Genomic DNA, 22,525 nt, shown 5'->3' with positions numbered 1-22,525 from the left:
TGTTCTTTTTCAAATGATTTGCCTTATATAATCTGTAAAACCAATAAAACCTCTGAATTTAGGCTTTAATACTTATTTTGTTCTTGTCTTCTCTTTCCTTATTTAAAGCAGCATGGGTCTTAAAACGTTTTGATTTCTTTAGAGCTATATATCTATGGCCTCAGGTTTTGGCAGACAGTGCTGTTCATTTATCATCACTTCCTGAAATCTGATGATGCAGACAGAAGGAAGTGCAGGTATTGGCTGACAGTAATCGATGGTGCTAGAAAAAGAAGTTAGTGTGTCAGCGAGGTGTGTGTGTGTGTGCTGCTGTGCGTCAAGGGAGGCCTGAGCCACTGTATGCATATAGGAGATAAACAAAATCTCTAAGAACTCCATCAGCACGTCAGCAAAGCAGTGAAGAACACCTATTTCACACACATGCATGCAAACACACACACAGATCGACACCAAGACCAACACAGTGACGGAAACACCGTGCAGCTCACAGCTGAACCCGGCTACGTGTGCTCGTGGAGTTAGGTGTGTGTTAGGTACAGATTCGTGTGTGTTAGAAAGAAAGTTGATTGAAAATGGCTCTAAAAGCCAGATTACAAAGCAGGATCTGTAGTGTGCCAGCTGATATTGGATGGTGATGATAACTTAAGTGATAGATAACATCATACCTGAGACCAACACCAAAAAAGCCTAACAAATACAGACGCCTACATGTCTGTAGGTGTCTATGAAGTGTGCAAGAAAGATCACATCAGCAGTGAGCGGGCAGTCAATTGTTAGCTTGATCGTGCAGTAGATTGTGAGAGTTCTGGAAAACAGAGACAAGAGAAGAGCACACTTTGTAAGTGCAATAATCCCATCATTCTTTTATTATTTGAGTTTAAAGGTGTCCTAAATAATAAGTTATTTAATAGAAAAAAGGATATTGTAATCAAAAATATGCATAGAATAGTATGCAATTACATCTTCTAATGCATTCTCATAAACTTCGTCAAACAGGAAGGAAAGAGACGGCGTCACTAGCATCTTAATACTTCATCCTCACCTCGTACCTCATCTCCTGAACTGAAGTCAGGGCTCTAACACATGGGAAAGTGCATAAACATGTTCATTGTTACTATCATCTATTAAAGCTAATAAATAATGTTTAATGTTGTTTAGCTAGCTCTTGTTGGACAGCTAACAAGAGTTAGCTAAACAACAACAGCTACTTATAAGATAATGTTATGCCAGTTAATTTTATACACTTTCCTTTGATAAACAGTCTGATTGCATTCATATATATTAGGAGAGTTTCTTCACTAAGTGTTCAACAGTTACATCCACTTCAAAGAATGTTTACTAATACTACTTAACAGCAGCTAACAAAAGCTAACAGTGGCTAACAAGCGGTAACAGAGGCTAAGAGTAGCTAACAGCAGCGCTTACTGATAGTTCAGCATATCCTCAATGATTCACCTCAGTCTTTGGTCAGAAGTGAGCTTTTCTGATTTACTGACTCATGGCAGACTCTGTCTGAGCCTAACTGCATCTTCCAGACTAAATAAAGGTGGACACTTCTCAACCAGCATTGACAGCTGAGGTAAACAGTGCACTCACAGCCTTCCACAGATAGGGAAAAACTCTGGGGTGGATGCAGATAGGGTCCAAACAGTAGTAGAATCACACTGGCTGGCCACAGGCGTTACGACAGTACAGTAAAAACTTGATATTTTTGAGCTCTTGGCTGACTAAAACATGTTTGTCCTACAGCAGCCACCGTAGCTGGGATTCTACTTTTGTATTGGGAGGGTTAAAAAAAACAGAAGTCATTTGAAATTTACATCTCGCACTGGAAACTTAAAGCTTTAAACATCATATCAGTTTCAGGAAGCATTTACATCTACATTACTACATTTGTATGCAATATGTGGATTCATTAGAAAATGCAGGGGTCGGCAACCTTTCTGATGATGAGTGCCATCTACAATTTCCTCAGAGGTCAGTGTGCCATATGATTGCATTAGCAATAAATTTAATAACGCTCTATATGAACAGTTACACACTATATAGAACAACTTTATAGAATTATATTTGTTCGCAGATGTTGGCAGCTATCAGCAAATAGTTATCAGCTATTTTGAAACAAAACAAAGACACTTTTTATCTATAACAAGAACTTCATAAAAGCAAATGAACTGTACAACAGAAAATGCAAATGCTTTTTATGGTCATCTCACAACAATGTTACAAAAAGTAAACTGAGCCAATATGGCATGTTTGTTAATACACATGTTAATGTGATCTCTGGTCACAGCCAAATACTGTCAATAAGGCCTCTGTAATATGACAGTGATGTACAGTCTTGTTGGTATATGTATGATTTCTATACATTTTACGTCAGATAAAAACTTTGGTTGTAAGATTCAGATAATTATTTAATAAAAGTGAGACATTTTAAATGAGAATAAGAAAGAAAAGTATTTCTTTGTGCCCCCCTCTCCCTGTTAATGCCCTACCTGGCCCCCTGGCAAAACTTTGCTAGACCCGCCCCTGCACAGTTACCAGCTGTCAGCTACTTAGAAAAGGATCCTGGTGTTATTTGTCTCTCAGAAACAGTTCAGAACTTCCCTTCAACTCATTCATGTCACCTAAAAGGTAAACCTGTTTCTCCATCACCTGTTAGCTGAAGTCCAGGACAAACTGTTCCCTTCTCAGCTCAACACCAAACGCGCAATATTTTCTCTGAATACGAGACGATTCTGTTTTGACAGGACGGTTGGCAACTCTACTAACCTTATGAATAAAATAAAGTTTACTATCAGTAACATCATAGCACCCACCCAGCTGTACAGAAACGTCATGCTAGCTCACACAGTACGAGTTATCGTAACTGACTGTAAAAAGTCAGCACAACGAAAATAAACTCCACCTAAACTTGGTTTATATCTGACCCAGATAGACTGCAGCTCATAACTTTTTACCTGAAGTTCAGTTCACCTGACACTCGGACCGGCGGCCTCCTCGGGTCTCCCCTCATCCACCTGCTGCCTCCACCACTTGCTATTGTTACTGAATCTGTGGAAGATCCGCCATAGCCACCACCAAACAACTGAGTTATTTTTACACACCGACCAGCATCTGACCAATCCACCACCTTCATTGTTTATACCGTTACAAAAAAAAAAATCCTCGGCCCATAAAAACTAAAAATCGGTGGCCAGTCCAGCTGTGGTCGTGCCATCAGTTAACCCTTCGCGTGCCAGCTGTGGCACGCATGCCTACGGTTGCCGACCCCTGTTCTAATGGATAGGAATTTATTTCTCTTTGTATAGCTGGCTTCATGCGTGAACCTTACATTCTAAGATTAGATTTAGTTATTTGGTTAGTCAGGGATTTGTGTTAAACAGTTCTATTATGGAAGGACAGTTATTTAACCACACAGCACAGCGATATATCACGCTGTCTGCTTCTCAAGTAGCCTACCACCTTTAATTCCAAAGGGCACATCCAGCTTAATTCCATATGCACGGCAGAGTTTAGTGCAGACTCATTTAGTAAACTCATTGGACACACCAACACACACACACACACACACTGAGGCATCCAGACACAACACATTTGGTAAAGATAATAAGCACTAGCATAAATGTGTTTTCAAATAAATGAGCCACATCCTCTCTTCACGTCTACAAACACAGCCTCAAATTTAATAATCCATGCGCCCGTATAATCTATTGTGACAGTTGCACACATTTTCAGAGGACTCTTTCCACCGAGGGAAGGATTTCTCACGTTGGCGTTTCTTCTGATTGACTGTCCTTCTAACAGGCCTCCCAGCATCATCTATTCAAACAGTGTAGTGTCCCGTCCCCCCCCCCCCCCCCCCCCCCCCTCAGTTTTTTTAATCAGCAGTTTATGATTGCTTTGGCAAAGATAAATAGAGTTTAATGAGAGTATCTTTGCTGCTGATTACACTCATGCAGGTGTTTCTGTCTCTGTGAGGAGACTTGGTGAAAATGCATTCACTGTGCCCTCCTTAGCCCTGACTTTAGAAACCACAACCTATAGCTTCAGTGAAACCAACCTTTAAATTTACCTTAAAGCTAAGCGTCGATCCTCCAGCAGATGTTGGAAGTTGTGAGTCGGCACTCAGACTGTGATGGTTTCTGCACAAAAAGACTGTGGCACACCAACACCCAGTCCATTTTCTGAAGTGACTACCTAAGCCTCGGATAAGAGCTGCCCTCAGTTTTCTTGAGTGGGTGCCCCCTCCCCACCCTTACCCAGCCACCACCAGCACCAGGTCCAACCCTTCCAAGTACCCCTTGCAGGTTTCCATAACAACCATGACCCCTGGCACTACACCAATTAGAAAACAATCAGCCTTGAGAGACCAGAATGGAGCAAGCCTGAGAGAGGGGGGGGGGAGGTATTGTAGCACACGGCTGGAAGATAAGTAGAGAGCAATATCGACAAGAAGAGACATAAAGAAAAAAATGTCTAGAGTGCATTTGTTTCTGATTTCACAAAGAGAAAGAGCACAGTTCCTCCTGACTTAATGAAAATAATAGAGCAGCACAGCATTACTTTTCATTAAGAAATAATACAGCCCCGTGTGGTGGTCTCGCTCGCTGCAGGTTCAGCGGCTGTGCAGGTGTTGGCAGTTTATTTCCTGCCCTGCAGTCTGAACCAAGGAGTTCATTAGGAAACTGAAGCTAAACTAAAACTAGATTTCAAACTAAAATAGTTCATTCAAGTAAAAATAAAAACTTGGAACTAAAAGGAAAGGAAAATATTTAAATTAAGTGAATGTCTCTATTTTTTTTTAAAAACACAAACAAAAAAAAAACTCATGATGTAATATTATAGTATATAGTATATCAGAAATCTGTTCACTATTTTTATTACAAATTATATCAGTAAGGAAGCTGACTAAATATTAACTGATAATTTATGGCAAAGGGATGGGATTAAATAAGTGTTTACTTCTTCCCACTCCCTTTCAACATGTAAATGAATCAGAACTTTTTTTTGTATGTAATTTGTACAGTATTTTTTTCTCTTATTTTCTTTTCTAAATGTACTTGTATACTGTTCACATGTTGAAATAAATTACCAATCAATCAATCAAAAACTAAATGATCTCTGAACTTAAATAAAATGCAGCTATAGAGGAAATCTTCTTAGTATTAATATCTGTTTATCAGTTTATTTAAAAAAAAACAAAAAAAACTTGCCTGTTGATGCTTTGATGGACGTGTTTACTGACTGAGATCACTGCTTTCAAACAGCTCTGGACTGATTTTCTTAAATTTTGCTTCTGGCAAATTCTCTCCATATGGAAAAGACAAAAACTAAGACTGAAAATAATAAAAACTAAACAAAAACAAGAAAATCTGCTCTGGAAACAAAACTGAATTAAAAACGAAAAGTCAAATTAAAATAAAAACTGCTAAATTATACAGTAATATTACACTTTCTCAGAATTTCTATTATTGTAACATAATAGCCTGTTCAGTCCAATTCAGTTTTATTTATACAAATCACAACAACAGTCAGCTCAAGGTGCTTTATATTGTGAGGTAGACCCTACAATAACACACACAGAGACAAACCCAACAATCATATGACCCCCTATGAACAAGCACTGTGGCGACAGTGGGAAGGAAAAACTCCCTTTTAACAGGAAGAAACCTCCGACAGAACCAGGCTCAGGGAGGGGTGGGACCATCTGCTGTGACTGGGTGGGGTGAGAGAAGGAAGACGGGGCTGGTAGTTGTAGTTGTTGTAGTTTCTCACACATAATGCTGTTTGGAGGTCTGCTTTCATATATTTACGCAGCTCATCACATATAATGACGCGCTGGTTGATACACACATTAGTGGAAACAATATACGCTCTCAGGACGTTCAGAGTTGCATTGGTGAAACAGAAAAACAGACACAGTGGGCGCTCGTACAGGAAGAAGTTACGAGCTTTTAGCGTTGCTTGGCTGGTCACTGGAGAAGCTTTCTGTCCTCTGCGTTAATTAATCAGACTTTCTCTCAGCTCGTCGTGTCGCACACAGTCACACTCACAAGAATACATACTCACTGTCTTTAACCTGCACACCTTTTCCTCTCCCTCACTGTTTCTCTCACACACACACACACACACGCACACTGCAGGAAGTCGTCAGGGGTGCCAGGTTTGTCTGTATGAATGCTGTTTGCCACATAAATCTCTCCATGTAGGTAATTAGTGTTTGGAGGGCTTTGTGAGCATGCGTGTCCGGGTGCTTTGTTGTGAGTTACATGATTTTAACTAAAAAACTCTGAATGAACAACTAAGACTCCATAAACCTGTGGGCCTGATTTTCTGCTCGTATTTACGCTGCACTGGAACTCTGGAGTGATGTAACTGTTGGTCAGTGGATGGTAATTCAGCATTTTGGTCTTTTATTTTGCTGCAATAGCTTTGGAGCCTCTTCACTTTCTCTCTGCATTGCTTTGCCACTTTGGTGGCTGCCTGCTAGCTGGCAGGGGAATTGCTAACAAAAATATTTTATTTCAGTCAGACAATAAAAAATTGCATTTAATTCCACCTGCACATACAGCACCGTGCAAAAGTCTTGAGTTACTCCTTATCTCACTATATTTTGCTTCCAAGGATCAAAACTTTCTGCTCATGTTTTAAATAATTAAACCAGTTTTGTTTTTTGAGACACGGCTGCTTTTTCTCTTTTTTTCAGTCCAGTCCTTGTAGCTGACCATTTTCACAGAAATGTTTGTTTGTTAAAGTACTTAACACTGACCTATGAATTATTCAGAATATATAAGTCACATAACATAAGTATATAAATAAGTATACATAATAGACAATTTAGTAGTTTGATAGTAATTTTGCACTAAACAAGCTGATTCTCAGAGATTTATTAGCTGAAAACTTGATTTATCCAGGTAAAGTCAGCATCGCCTTAAAAATGTGAGGAAACTGGACAAATGTGGCAGTTCTAAGCTTTCTACAGAGGCTGAGGATTATCTGACAGAGTCGTGTCTTTTATGTCAATCTTATCAGAATTAATGGAATTAAGAAACCAGAAAAGCATCATCAGATTATGATCCACCGTGCAGCACCATCTGGAAAACATCTCGTTTAGTTCTCATGATGATAAAAACCCCAAACACACTGCGGGGTCAGTAAAAGCATGCATAGATAGTGTTCCACTCTGTGTTTTTCTATCAGTCGTGGATCATCAGAGCCCGGTCTTCACCATTACCGAAGCAGTGTGGGATCATCCTACAGAGAACAGAACAAGAAGAGCTTTGAATGTCCTTCAAGAAGCCTGGAGAAATATTCCTAAAGATACTCAGAGAAAGAATGCAGGTGGTCATTGTTTGGATATCTTAAAACAAATTACTGCAGCTTTCTCAGCAAAATATGAAGAAATGAGGGCAGGCTCAAGACTTTTGCACAGTATCGCAGGGTCTGTAAACTGTTCTTTCTTACCTTTTATGACTGTTGTCATGGATAGTTTACAGGGAAAGCTAATGTTTGACCGGTGTTTACATGTGAGACTCCAGATACTCTGTAGGTAAACGACCAACAGTTACTGTGAAAATGATCGTGCATCATCATTTATAATCTTGCTTATAAACTGAAACACGCAGTTGGATCCAGGAACCAAGGATTGTTTTAGGATTAAAGGAAGTTCAATGAAAGGGGAAGTGGGTTTAAGGACAAAGAGGACGGGAAGAGTGAAGGACGTTAGAGAGAAGAAAGACTGGAATGACTGCCTGTTGCTAAAGGAACAAATTAGCAGAAAGAAAATGTAGGATTCAAATCTAAATATGGGCAGAGGCAAATGTGGAGTAAAGAAAAGGGTAGTGCGTGAATAATAATAAGAGAAGAAATAGAAGATGAGAGAATTCAAAACTAATAATTTAAATTAAAAGAGGAAAATTCCACACGAGAGAGCGATTATTGTAGGTGGTCCAAATTTTCAGTCTGAGGGGACTCAAATAAATGCAGGAATGAGAAAAGTGGATCAACTACTGTAGAGAAAAGGAGAAAAGAGGAGGCAGCGAGGGATTCAGAGGGGAAGAGAGGCTAAGTACATGTTTTGGGAAAATTCAACCAATGAGATGAGGGGAAGTCGGTGGACAAAGAGAGGAGAAGGTCAGTGAGTGTCCGAGGCTACAGGGGCAAATTAGACTGAGAAAAGTAGATGGGAACACAGAAAAAAGTAAAGGATAAGCTGGACTGAGATGCTTGGAGTAGAAAGTGGTGAATGTGAAGAGGACTAAAAGAGAGGAATGAGAAAAGGTTGTGGGGTGAGGGGTAGTAATGGGGAGCAGACGAGAAAAGAGCCTGAGTGTGTTTTCTGGATTCAAAGCGTGTGATTCAGCCTGGCTAATAAGGAAAAGCTCTCAAGAGGCACTCGTGTGCTCCATCCTTTCCTCCCCTTTGCTCTCTTTCCTTCAATAGACCCTTTCTAGGTCTCTCTTCCCCCTGTTGCACTCTCTTCCTCTCATTTAATGATTTCCGCCTCTCGTATTTGCACAAGTAGTTCTCAATGAAAAATAAATTCCATGCAAAGGACATCCGCCCGCGATAGAGCATGTGCGTGGTAAAAGGACACATGGGCACATGCACGCTTCCTCTTCAAAGGACGAGTGCACGCACGTTCACAGACTCGCTAAACGCTGCTGTTGTTCATCTGTCATTATTATTCATACGTTGATGGTTTTCCCTCATCTGTTGTGTGTTTACAGATGCCTGTGTGCCCTCGGACTGTGTGTTACTGTGTAACAAGACAAAATGTAAATACTGCATGTGCGTGTTTCTGTCATCATACACTCAGTGTGAGCGTCACTTTTATTTTTTAGCGCTAAATTTGGGCCCCTTGACGGAGTAGTGTGCAGACTCACCCAAACCTACTGCAGAATTAATGCAAACATGGACAGGAAACATTTAAACAACAACACATCTCTTTGTTCTTAATGAATTTTTATGTCTTTAACCCTTTAAAGACATTTTTTGCATATGAAACCGGAGGAGTTGTACTTACATCTTATGCCATCAGCTTGTCCTCGGTCACAGTTTCCTTCCACATATAGTTTTGCAAAACCTGCATAAAAAGCACTTGCAGCAACAAAAACATAATATTCCAGAAACACGCTTTGCCGATCCGATCAGCTGTTTGTAACACTTCCTACGTTGGAATAGACGTCAGCGCAAACTATCGCATGTCCGCCATGACCTGCCCGAAACCGGAAGTGACCTCATTTTCGCGGAAATGTAGTTTTTTTTTTACCATCAGGGCCTCATGAGCCTATACTGGTGTTTTTAAAAGTTATCTTTGACTTTATGACTTTCTGTGTGGTTTCTGGGATGCTTAGGACTCATATTGCACTGCTGGAAATAGTTTATTTTGATGCACATGCTGCTTTTTTGCAAATTTGCACTATAATATTTATTTTCGTTTTCCCTGCAGTATATAAAAATTGGTGTATTTCAAAAATAAAACTATGAAGACACTCAAAATAAATTTCCTGTGGTGGGAAACTATTTTGTGCAACTTTTTTGTATTTACAGTTTTGAGGGATAAGCCTCTTAAATTTCTCTAACTAGAAATATATGTTAAAAAAACAAAAACGATTTTCAATTTTTTTGTAGTTTATTGGACTTTTTTGCAATTTATGTAATTACTATGCACTTAATGCATGCATATTATTAAAATTTGGGCTATAATGGTTGTATTGATGTATAGCAACTTGAAATGCTCCCAAAAATGGCTCCACAGCATGTAAACATATAATATAAGGAAACAGAGGGGATCACAATCGCCCCATATAATATGGGGCGATTGTGGCTCAAGAGTTGGGAGTTCGCCTTGTAATCGGAAGGTTGCCGGTTCGAGCCCCGGCTCGGACAGTCTCGGTCGTTGTGTCCTTGGGCAAGACACTTCACCTACCGCCTACTGGTGTTGGCCAGAGGGGCCGATGGCGCGATATGGCAGCCTCGCTTCTGTCAGTCTGCCCCAGGGCAGCTGTGGCTACAACTGTAGCTTGCCTCCACCAGTGTGTGAATGTGAGGGTGAATGGGTGGATGACTGGACGTGTAAAAGCGCTTTGGGGTCCCTAGGCGGGACTAGTAAAAGCGCTATACAAATACAGGCCATTTACCATTTACCATTTATAAGCTCTGGCGGACTTGGTTCTATGGTAGGTCTTAAAGGGTTAACACATACCTGATTTAAATCCTTCCCATTTGCCCGTCTAGGCTGTCAACTTTGCCACCTCTTCCATCACCGCTGCCTTTCTTTTAGGATGAGGTCGTATGGACCAGATATTGAGAAGCATTTCAGTAAAGTGGCTTTGTGGTGTGGTGGTTTACACATTCGCCTAACAACCAAAGCATCCCCGGGAAGAGACACAAATCCCTGTGGGGTTACGTCAGGAAGAGCATCCGGGGTAAAAGTGTGCCAAATCAAACACGCGGAGCTTCCCGCTGAGCGTCGTGATTCCGAGAGCAGCCAAAAGCTGAAAGTGGTGCACGGTGTCAGAGTGTAGGTGGTTTGTGCCAGATGTTTTCCCTCAGAGACCTCGGTTCATTACAGTAGACCTCCATGTTGACAGTGTTACCCGGGGGATGAATTAACAGTGCAAATGCTTGTGGACAAGCTGCTGAGCTTTTGTGTCGCCTTCAGACTCGGACTCTCACGCCGCCGTGTGCTTTTGGAGTCGTAATCAGAGGACGGTCTTCAGCATGAAAGTCAGATCACACCAAATGCGACGAGGTCGAGGAAATCACAGAATGCACAGGAACGTGGTGGGAACAGGACTTGGCTGGGAAACAGCTGGAAGCAGTGCAGAGCTGCACGAGGAGATGTTTATTTATGGCTTCTAAGGCAGGAGTCTGAGAACTTTGTGATCACATTTTTACAGATATTTGAGTCTGATCAGAGACGTTATAAGAGACAGACGTGGCCCCAACAATTCCTGACCTCAGGTACACGTGATGATGCCACAGAGCAAAACTGGAGGTAGACGTTTAACTTCTTAAAATCTTATTTTGGCGTCTCGTAAGAAAATCCTTTAATCGGCTTTGTTTTAGATTTAAATGAAGAAAGAACGTGCAGATCAAGCTTCATAAGGACTCTCTTATAGGCCCGAGGGTCCACCTATGACACACACACACACGTAGGCTTGTCTGGATAATGTTATGCCCGACAATATTGAATCTGTACAGTACTCACAGGCTCACTGATTGCCATGACGATTGGATGCCAGCCTCCTCTGCCGCTGTGAGCGCGTCTCTTGCACACGCAGGGATTTAGACAGCTAGTCTGATTGATGTCATGGCAGTCGATAGAGTGCTAATTACTCCTCGTGTGCAGACAGCGCCGTATAAGAAGCAGTGTCATATCCTGTCAGCTGCATTTCAAAAACACATGTCACTTCCTGTTAGGCTGTATGGAAAAAGAAAGAAAGCGAGTAGCCTGACAGCCCGTCTGTGTGCCCGCCCCACATACACAACAGCACCCCGTTCCTCGCTCTTTTCATTCACACACACCCTCTCCCTCACTTCCTGCCCCTTCCTGTCTTTCTTTTTTCCCCTCTGTTTCCCCTCTGACCCACCTGCCAGCGTTGGTGATCTTTTGTTGTCAAACTTCATTAGTGGAGATGTCAGCTAATTAGAGCGAAGCTTGGGAGATTAGGAGGATGAAGATGAAGAGCGAGACGAGGGAGGGAAATGAAGGCAGGGCAGAGGAGATGGAGAGATTAGGATGGAGTGGGAGGGAAGGAGAGATGGATTGTATCAAGCTACAGATGGAAGTGACAGCAGAGATGATTACCTGCATAAACTGAGGAAGGTGAAACGGGGCAGGTGTGAGAAATAGATTGCTGTGGAGATTTACTGTAGGAAATTAGCCACGGCAACGAGAAATGCAAAAAGAAAATTGAATACATCACAAAAATGTCAAGAAGACAGAGCAGATCTACGTTGAAGTCTCATATCCGTGTCAACGAGATGATGGATAATAACTGACACTGATTAAGCTGTTTGGTGGCGTGCAGGTGAGACGGGAACAGCGGAGTGAAGCGAGCTAATGCATCGACCCGGATCCCTTGTTGTGGTCCGGTTGATCCTTGTAAGACACAACTGATAACGATCCGGCGCTCTACAACTCGACACCGGGGAGAGCACACAGGCGGCACACATGCGTGGACGCGTCGAAAGAAAAAGTCTGCACCTCTATCTCGTCATCGTCAGTCAATAAAAAGCGATACTTTCTCTGTTGTGCTGCTTATCGCCTGCAGTCTGTCAGGTCTTTGCTCAGAGATAATGCGGCTTATTTTTAGGCTGTTTGTTTGTGAGTGCGGGTATTTAAGATACAAAATAATTGCTGTGTAACGAGATGAATTTATCTTATTTGGTGAAACTTTAGTGAGAAGCTTGTTTTCAGGGTTTGAGCCTTATTGCTGCCTAACGCGGCTGAATGGGACGTCGATGATCATTTGGCCGTACGGTGAAAAGCACGAGGCGCTCATCTGTAACTGAGACACGTTTCTTTGTTTCTGCAGTGATCTGAAGCAGCAGAGGGATGCAAACTAAAAATAAGAGATTTTTACACGAGCTTCTGGATCAGCTGCAGTTTATGTCTTTAAGCTTTATTGATTTTTTTTTTCATGGCTTTGTGTTTGTGCTAATGAAAGAAAATGCAACAGAAAAAATCTTGGGGTCAGCAGATCTGTGGATGTTTATTTTTATCCTTTTTCATCCAAGAATGCAGCGCTGACAGAAACTGACACACACACACGTGTTGGGTATTAATATCTCGTGGGGACCTCTAATTGACATGATGCTTTCCCTACCCTCTTTCCCTAGCCATGACCCAACTGTAACCCTGTCACTAAAACCACATTTCGAGTGTGAAAAATGCCTTCAAACTTTTTGGGACCAGCATTTTCCTCCCGACAAGTATAGTATATTTTCGTGTCCTTGAGGCCTGGAGTTGCCCACCGCTGCTGTAAAGTATAGCGACATGCATTTTGAGCATTAAACGTTAGATGATCTTTAGAGGATTTCAACTTCTATCCACTGGATTTGTCCTGAGTGGACCACCTTACTGCCCCGGCTGCTGTGCTCAACCACTTTTGTGACTTTTACCTTGATTAATCGTGGCACAGATTCAATAAGGTGCTGGAAACCAGATCATCGTTGATGTTGATGTTGACGTGATAGCATCACACAGTTTCTGCAGATTCGTCGGCTGCACATCCATGATGCACATCTCCCGTCCACCCACATTCCAAAGGCAGCCTGTGCAGCTCATACAGGAAACAGGAGACCACACCCCTTGTGGTCATCTGAGGATGCAGCCCATCTCCTACGAGGCTCGACTTGTTGTGCATTCAGAGATGCTCTTCTGCATATCCTGATAACCTCGGACGATTGTCTGTGAACCCTCAACCACATCTACCTAAAAGCATTGAACTGCTTTCATGTGATTGGCTGAGTCGATATTTGCACTGATGAGCAGATGAGCAGGCGTAACCCAGCGTGTACACATGACCCGAGTACACGCCTGACCACAAAACTGCTTCTTTTATATGAGTCGCGTAAATATTTATAGAGTTTAATGACAAAGACATATTTCTTTGCTGTGGACGCTGATATATTTTAGGGAGCATCTCGCCATGTTATTAATGGAACAGCATTCTGAATTATTAATAGCAGCATTATTAACAGCTACGCCGAGTTTCCGATTCTGATTTTAAACATTTATAAAATTATTATTGGCCTGACAGAGCAAGAGCACGAGATTGATCTCCCTGTGCGCTGTCTGTGTGTGTGTGTGTGTGTGTGTGTGTGTGTAAAGCCTGCTCTTGTGGGCCCGTGCCCTGCTTTACTTAAATATAGATTAATGAAAACAATATATTTTAGTTGAAAATGTGTTTTGGACACAGTCTCGTCTACGGTGTGGTGAACGAGCACATAGCAGAGCTGTGCTGCAGTATGAGCCGCCGTCACATGACGCGGGCGTGTTCATGGTTAATGACCGCGCCGTAGTTAAACAGTGAAGTCATTCCAGTCTGCGCTCTTTATGGCTCACTCGTTTCTCCACAGCTGATCAATAGCTCCTTCAGGTCCTCTGTCTGTGGTCGCGAGCTGTTTGCATACATGTGTGTTTGTCACACTTATTATTTGTTCTTCAGCCTGTCCTCTTCCTTTTATGCAGGGTCATAAATCACATGAAGTTCCTGTGTGTGTGTGTGTGTGTGTGTGTGTGTGTGTGTGTGTGTGTGTGTGTGTGTCTGCAGACAGAAACAAATGCTTTGCTCATTCATTGCACATAATTTTCCCTCAGGCCCTCCGTCAATAAAAAGAGCATAAGGTGAGGGACATGGATATATTTGGTGTGTGTGTCATCTGAGTGATGTTAGCTGGTTAGCTACGTATACATCCAGGGTAAATATACCTCCGCCTCTCTATAGTTCCTCCAGTTCCTCCTCCTCTTCTTCACAGGAGCACATGCACTCACGTATGTTTGGACAAATTGATCAAAGAGTGGAGGATAAGTGATGATCTGCTGGGCTCGGTGAGGTTTTTTTACTGCCTGGAATCATATACGACCTTCAGGAAGCTGAATCCTGTCAACATAAAATACACTTTTAACATTGTAGGATATGTTTATGTGATAAAATACATGCTTCAACTCATAAAAGATGACTGTAAACATTTATTTGAGAGAAGATGATGATGTTTTCCCTCTCAGTGATGAGGAGGTCTAGACTGTAAAACGTGTTTTGCTTGGTCATCAGGTGCAGTTGGCATCTCTGTTCGCTTCTCTTCTTTCACTTCCAAATGTACTCATTTAACAGTGGATGTTATGGTACCTGCTGACACAGCGTTCTTTCACATTTAGGATAGAGTATCAAGTACGCACACACACACACACACACACACAGACTAGATTGTGTGTCACTCTAATGCATCCTCCTCTGCTGTACATCAGTGCAGCTTTTTAGCATAGTCTCTCCAGTGTCTCCGGTAAACTGATAAATGACTGACTAATGACTGCATTTAGTGTGCTGGGGATTTGTTTTCTGTTAGAGGTGGACACTGAAGATTTCATCATTACACAAATATCCAGAAAGTTACTCCGACCACTTACGGCGTTACCGCAGATCTTTAATTGGCTCGTGGCTTTTTAAGGGTTTGCTTAAATCTAATTTGTTCGTCACATCAGATCTTTAGCAGAGACTGTCAGCTGGATCTGCTCAGACTTGTACATGAGACATACAGTACGGTGCAAAAGTCTTGAGCCACCCTTCATTCTTTGAAGCCAAACTTTGTAAGCTTTTCTTTTAGATATGGCTTATTTTTCTCTCATTTTCAGTCCAGTCCTTGTTCCTGACCATGTTCAGAGGAGTGTTTTTGGTTGTTAAGCCACTTAACACTGACCTGCAAGTTGTTCAACCATAACAAGGCTCCTAACTGAGGGATGACAGACAACTCAGCAAATTACCAGTTTTTAATTAAACCTTTAGACAGCCTGTCACAAAAACATAGAATTTGTTCTCATTTCTTTAGCTGAATCTATGAAAGATGTCAGAGAGCTGTTAACAGTAAACTTGACATCTCTCAGCATGGTGTGCAGTGTGTTTAAAAAAAAACTGAAGAAACTGGACAAATGTTGGACAAATGAAGAGGTGACAGGCCTAAAAGCTGTCTGCAGCTGAAAGTCACATCCTTAAGAATTAGTAAAAACACAAAAAGACGCGAGATGGAGCTGAGAGATGCATCTGGACCTTGAGTTAATCCTATAAATGATTATCAAAAAATGATCTCAGTGGAAGGTGACTGTCAAGGCCTTACTGAGTGACAAAAGAGAGAGAGGTGCAGCGGTGGAGGCTCTGTCATGGCTCGAGCTGCGTTTTTGTCAGTTGTGTTGACGATCTTGTTAAAACTGATGAATTACCGGCACAGAAAAGTACTACCAAATTTAAATCCACCATGTAATACTCGCTGGAAAGCATCTGCCATGATCCCGAAAGCACACCTGGATAGAAAAACACACCTCAGCATCAGTGAAGCAGCGTGGGTCATCCTACAGAGAACAGAACAAAAGGCTGAAACAGAAGGAGCACGAGTGGAGAGAGTTCAGGCTGCGTAAAGAATAAAGGTGGTCATACCAAATATTGGCAGCACATTCTGTTTTTTGCCTTTTATATCTTATTTTCATGTATGTTTACATGGGTAAATTAGGAAAATACGATAAAATGAGGTGGTTCAACACTTTTGCACAGTATGATATCACAGATTTATGAAGAGCTGCACCATTTAAACTACCTAAATATTTTATCTTATTAAAAATATAGCTTTGAATTAAGATTGCAGCAGTGACCTTGTTTTTCATTTGCCATTAGAGGCCCTCTCAGTGTCGGCTGAAATTACCTCCTGAACAATGGTTATTATTACTTTCTTTCCCAGGAATTAGATCACTTAGGGCACCTCTTTTCTTCTTTGCCTGCCAGCCAGACTGTCAGCGACCAACTGCAACAAACCTGATATGTGAATAAAAATATACCTGCACCTGCATTTCAAAGACGTTTCATGAACAAGCATCTGGCTTTGGGCTTTTTTCTCTCCATCTGTGTGCGTGAGTGCTGCTGGTTGAGACACATCAAAAAGGAACAGATGTCATTTGTTAATCTGAATGCAGCCATGGCCATGAAACCCACAGAAACTGATGGAAACTTGTGGTCATGGAGCTCATTTCTCATAATCATTTCTCACTAAAAGTGCATTGAAATTTTTTTCTTTCCATGCTATATTTTTTTACTCGAGTCATTCTGGTCATGTGCACGCATTCGTTTAGAATGTATTTTTTATATTATCACATTATTTTGGAAAGTGTATAAACTATTTAAACCTGCATAACTGTCTTTGCATTAGAACCTAACACATATAAAGAGAATTCTGGACCATAGCTTCATACAGCCATTGAATAATTGAGGTTATTTAATAGAAAAAAGGAGTTATTGCAATTGTGTTTAATTACATCTTCCGACAAACTCATGAATTCTTAGAAAAATGCATAAACATGATCATTCATTTATTATTGTTTGCAGTTTAGACATGCTAAACAGCTGGTTATAAGCTAGCATTTTGTTAGCTAATGTTAGGCCGGCGTGTCAACATTACTCTGATAAACAGTTTGATGACATTTTCACATTGAATGAGTGTCAGACTTCAACAGTGTTACATTAACTTCAGAGAAAGTTTCACTAACAGCAGCTAACAGTGGCTAACAGCAGCAAAGAGAAGTTAACAGTAGTGATGTGTCGGTCGCGAACGAAACGGCTCTTACGGTGTGTTCACACCGAACGCGATGGACGCGAATAGAGCGTCAGGTTTACATGTAAAGTCAATGGAAAAGCGCGATGACGCGCGATTGCGGGTCCCGCGAAAATTCGGAAGCAGATTTGCGTCGCGAAAACGCCAAAACTCGTGAAACGCGCGTCAGTGTAGCGCGTCTGGCGCGTTTGACTCGCGAATAAAACCACGCGCGTGAGTTTTTGTGTTGCATTTTGTGCATACGCGCGTTTCGCGTCTACCGCTCGAGTTGGAAAAATCTGAACTCCAGCGTCAAATCGCGCCGCGACAACCAATCAGGGGCCTGGTGACGTGGCTCTGACCTAGGTCAAAGGGGCAGGTCCAGCCAAAGCCCGAATTCATTCTTCATTCAGTATGGAGGAAAAGCTAATCAGTGCCGTGGCTAATCACCCGGAGCTGTACGATGCTAGCTACTACTTTTACCGAGACAGGAATAAAAAGGACCTAGCTTGGAGACACATAAGTGAGGAGATCGGGCAACCTGGTAAGTTCATTCCTTCTTTTTAATTTTCAGACTGACCCGATGAACCCGCGCAAAAGCTAGCAAGCCCGCCTACTGTCCCGCTATTTTCCCACTGATGTACAAATACCTTTCCGCTAACAAGATAATGCGTTTATTCAGAGGACATCTGCAGGAGAAAGTGGAAGAGCCTCAGGGACAGATATAATAAGGAGAAGAAGGCAGAGAAGGAGAAGAGGAGTGGGTCTGCAGCAGGATCGGGGAGAAAATGGAAGTTCTTCGCGGTCATGGGGTTTCTGGACCCCTTCCTCACCCCGCGGGAGACTAGCGGTAATATGGTGCGGACCGTGGAGAACTTCTCCCCCGAGGACCAGGGACAGCCCGAAGAGGCAGCAGGGGAGTGTCAGTCAGAAGGTATGTTTACATTGAGTTAATGTAGGCAGTTAATTTATGCGTGTTGTCATACAGGAACATATTTTGTTTATTAATAAACAGTATACAGTAGTCCCGCTGTTCATCCGTCACTGCCTGCCTTTTCGCTGATTTTTTTTATGGCACCGTACAGCTTTCAACGATGCGCATTGCATTCTGCAGCCCAAATGACAAATCTCCTCCGTGTCGTGTCTCCTGCGCTTGCCAAACTTATCATGTTTGGTTTTGATAACCATCACGTCCAATAGAAAAAAACAGCACAAAAACACTCATAACTATGACCCTCATTCGGAAATACACACCTGCACCGGGAGCAAAAAAGGCGCACAAAAGTGGCGCCGCAGACGGAGAAAAAGCGCGGCATAATACTTTTACGTTTTAAAATCGACAAAGGTTTTCACTTTGAGAATCAACTTGTGAGAACTGTGACTACTGTTCATGTGCTGCAATAAATGAGACCACTGTATATAATAATAAGTATATAAGTATATAATAATATAATATTCTCTATGACTGTTGTCTTCAACCTATATTAACATTAATAATAATATTAACATTTAATATTGTCTTCATAGAGTCAAGTAATCATGCAGCAGAGTCCTCAGCTGTCTCTTCTCCTGGCTCTCCAGTCCCTGGTCCCTCAGCTCCTGCTGCTGCACCCACAGGTATGAACATCAAGCACTGACAGCTTTTTACTTGCTTGAATTCCCTTGTGATCACCTTTACTAAATATCTACAACCAATCAGTTTATATCCTGTTTTTTTTTTTCAATTTTGAAAATGAAAATCTAGTAGCAGCCTTCTCATTACTTTGTGTTGTTTTGTGCTGTGTTTTACAGGCCCACAGCGGAGGACAGCTCGAAGGCGGGCGAGGGACGGGTCCCAGGACGGTCCATCGGCGGTGGAGCTGGCCATCCTGGAGTCCCTAAAGAGGCCACGCCCGTCTCCAACTGAACATTTCCTCCTCGGCCTTGTTCCTGCTCTGGAGAGCATGCCGCCTCAGACACGAGAATTCGTGAAATTTCAAATTTATAAATTAGTTTTTGAAAACAGCACAGCTGTGTTAAATTTGGAAACATTGGACCCTAATGATCAGTAGTTTTCTGATGAGGCAGCAGCTCTCCAGGGCAGAAACAATGTTCTTATTTTTCTCCTCCTTCTCCCTGAGGCTCTTCCACTCCAAGCTGGGTCCTTTTTATTCCTGTCTCTCTGTAAATAGTTAAATTTCATATATTTATGATAAATGTTTTTGTTAATGAATTTATATTTTTTCAAATAAACATTTATAATGACAAAATGTCTCTGTTCTACTACACAGCAAATATTGGCACCCGACTTGACACAAGTAGAATTTATTTCATATTATACTAATGACAAAACATACTAATACAGTGGGATGCAAAAGTTTGGGCAACATTGTGAAAAGTAATTATTTTCTTGTACAAATCATTGGTTGTCACAATAAAAATAGTCAGTTAAATATCATATAGGAGACACACACAGTGATATTTGAGAAGTGAAATGCAGTTTACAGAAAGTGTGCAATAACTGTTTAAATCAAGCAGGTGCATAAATTGGCAACACAAAAAAAGAGAAATGAAATAAATATTTAGTGTATATCAATGTGTGTGTCTCCTATATGATATATGTAAGTGACATTTTTCATTGTAACAGTGATTCATACAGGAAAATAATGACTATTAATAAGGTTGCCCAAACTTGTGCACCACTGTATACAGGAACATAGTGAAGACAAGTTACTTAAGAGAGTAAAAATAGGTTCGTTTATTTTGGAGTAGAGCTCCATTTATTAAGAAAAAATTAAAAGGACAGGAACACTCTTTAGAGGTTTGTGGGTGGCCGTTGTGGGGAAGTCACTCGGACTTCAAACAGGCTACTCCTTTGGTTGCCAAGACACAGCTCCCTCCACCGAGAAGTGAGCCATGAATTTCTCCCTCACCAGGACAGCCTCTCTGGAGGAGTTGTTTGCTGCCATACGACCCAGGCCTTGCAACGGCTCCACCACAGCAGGTGCCCCTCTCTCGTCCACACAGCGCAGAAAATTGTGGAGAACACAAGTTGCCTTCACACACTTCTCCGCTCCGTCTAAATAAAAAGGAGTGAGTATCACTACAAAGGTTAACTCAGTGGTCCTAATGCTCCAGTTTGATATCAGCAAACACCGAGCGCATACATTGATATGACACCACAGCCATGCTATCATTGCAAACACTGATAACAGCATAAATCGAATTAAATCGGGACATGATGAGACCTTCTGAGTATCACTAGAAATATTATAAACAGTCGTCTCCGTACCACAGTTTGCTTTCAGTAAAAACCGAGCATTCACTGTTAGCATAGCACATCCACGTTAGCAGTGTATAAATGGATAGTTTAGCATATATTAGCACAGGTATCAATAAAGGACTACCATATTAAATACTTTTACTAACCTCAGGCAGATGGACAGGCGCTCTGCAGGTGGGATTGAGCGCCTGTAGTTGGTGTCTAGGCGGGCGATTCTGGGACCGACGCGGGAAAGCAGGTCCTCAAACTGGCCGAGTGAAAGACGGTGATATCGCTGAAATCGGCCGTCATCCAGGCGGAGCTCCTGGAGCAAATGGTGAAACTCACCAAACTGCTCACGCCTCTGGAGGACCTGATGGACCCAGGTACGGCGAGGGCGTCTTTTACGCCGCTGCTCTGCTCTCCACAGTACATACAGAAGGGAGACTCTCTCTTCAAGCGCTAACTCGACAGCTGCCATCTTGCAAAGATACCGGTCTGGCACAACTTCCTCCCACATCCCTCCCACATTTCCGGTTCACGCGCGTCAAAATATCATATTTTGAAGCGCGTTGGATTTTTCTTGGACACGCGTTGAGACGCGAATGTGCACGCGTCAAATTAGGGGCGTTTGGGGCGTTTTTGTTCGCGTCCATCGCGTTCGGTGTGAACACACCGTTAGAGCCGGATCTTTCCGCTTCACTCCGTGTGCGAGTCTTGTGCTATATGCTGAGCAGAGGGGGGAGGGGCGGTAGTTACACTCGCAGTAGCACAGGAACAGAGTAGGAGGGAGAGACAAAGAAAGAGAGCCAGGAACAACAACGTCACATTAGAAAGGTATAGTAATCATCCACAACTATTTTCAGTTGCAGATGATAAAGGATTCAGAAAGTTTATTCATGCAGGTCCATATGACAGAGAATATGCATGTTCTTTTTGTTTTCATATTTTAATTTATATTTAATTGTGTTGTGGTTTGCAGTGTTTTGTGTTGTTTCACTTTAAATTTGTAAAAGGAAAAAGCTGAAAATTTAAATAGTTAAAAGTTGAAATGTGACTAGTTGTTTTTTGTATTATATGATTTATTTATTACATTTTATGTGGAGTGAATAAATAAAAGTATGTTTACGGTGGCCCCTACAGACAAAGCACATACAAACTCCAAAACACGTAAAAACCCCAAAACACGTAAAAACTCAGAAGCACGTACAAAGTCCAAAACACGTACAAAACACAACAGAAGTGCTCCAGGATGCTAGGGGGCAGTGTTGAGCTTTTGTTACCTAGTGGCTACACAAGCCAGCAAGTACCAACGACCGGATTTGGTGTGTGGTAATAACAAGTAAATGAACTTTTTTTTTTAATTATTTGAATATATATGAGTGCTTGTGTATAAATACACAAACAATACACATATGCTTTCAATTGTGTAATTTAAGTGATCTAGGTAGCTCTGTTTTGGAAGGTCAATTAACGCTAGAAATGTGTTTTGGAATTTGTACGTGCTTTGTCTCTAGGGGCCACCACATATATTTATATATAAACATATATAAATAAAACCACTTTTTTACATTAGTAATTCCTTTTGCCATAATTTTATATTGTTGTTAATAATAAATTAATTAAAGCAACAAAGCAACCTGAAGAGCCGGTTCGGAGCTGAAAGAGCCGGTTCTCTAAAAATCCCATCACTAGTTAACAGTGGCTAACAGATGCTAACAGCAGCTAACAGTGGCTAATAGTAGCAAAGAGAGGCTAACAGTGGCTATCAGCAGCTAACAGAGGCTAACATATGCTAACAGGGACTATCAGCAGCTAACAGAGGCTAATAGTAGCAAAGAGAGGCTAACAATGGCTAACAGCAGCTAACAGGGGCTAACAGGGGCTAACATATGCTAACAGGGGCTATCAGCAGCTAACAGAGGCTAAATGTAATACTACTGGCAGATCAGCATATTCTCACCAATCCATCAATGT

At 41.7% G+C, this 22,525-nt stretch overlaps 2 protein-coding genes across 9 annotated transcripts in view; both read left to right on the top strand.

The window, feature by feature from the left end:
• The window catches only part of LOC146501131 (partitioning defective 3 homolog B-like), a 269,394-nt gene that overhangs the window by 174,393 nt on the left and 72,476 nt on the right, over positions 1-22,525 (top strand). The window lies entirely within an intron of this gene.
• On the top strand, positions 9,793-19,556 carry LOC146501132 (uncharacterized). Its single transcript, XM_085136436.1, has 3 exons — positions 9,793-17,851; positions 17,990-18,241; positions 18,835-19,556. The coding sequence occupies exons 1-3, from the start codon at positions 17,722-17,724 to the stop codon at positions 18,942-18,944; spliced, it is 492 nt and encodes a 163-aa protein (XP_084992562.1). The 5' UTR covers positions 9,793-17,721; the 3' UTR covers positions 18,945-19,556.

Source organism: Neolamprologus multifasciatus, chromosome 16 (genome assembly GCF_963576455.1).
Source record: "Neolamprologus multifasciatus chromosome 16, fNeoMul1.2, whole genome shotgun sequence".
Lineage (NCBI taxonomy): Eukaryota > Metazoa > Chordata > Actinopteri > Cichliformes > Cichlidae > Neolamprologus > Neolamprologus multifasciatus.
The sequence above is the reverse complement of the archived record's forward strand: the minus strand, read 5'-3'. Positions and strand labels throughout refer to the sequence as shown.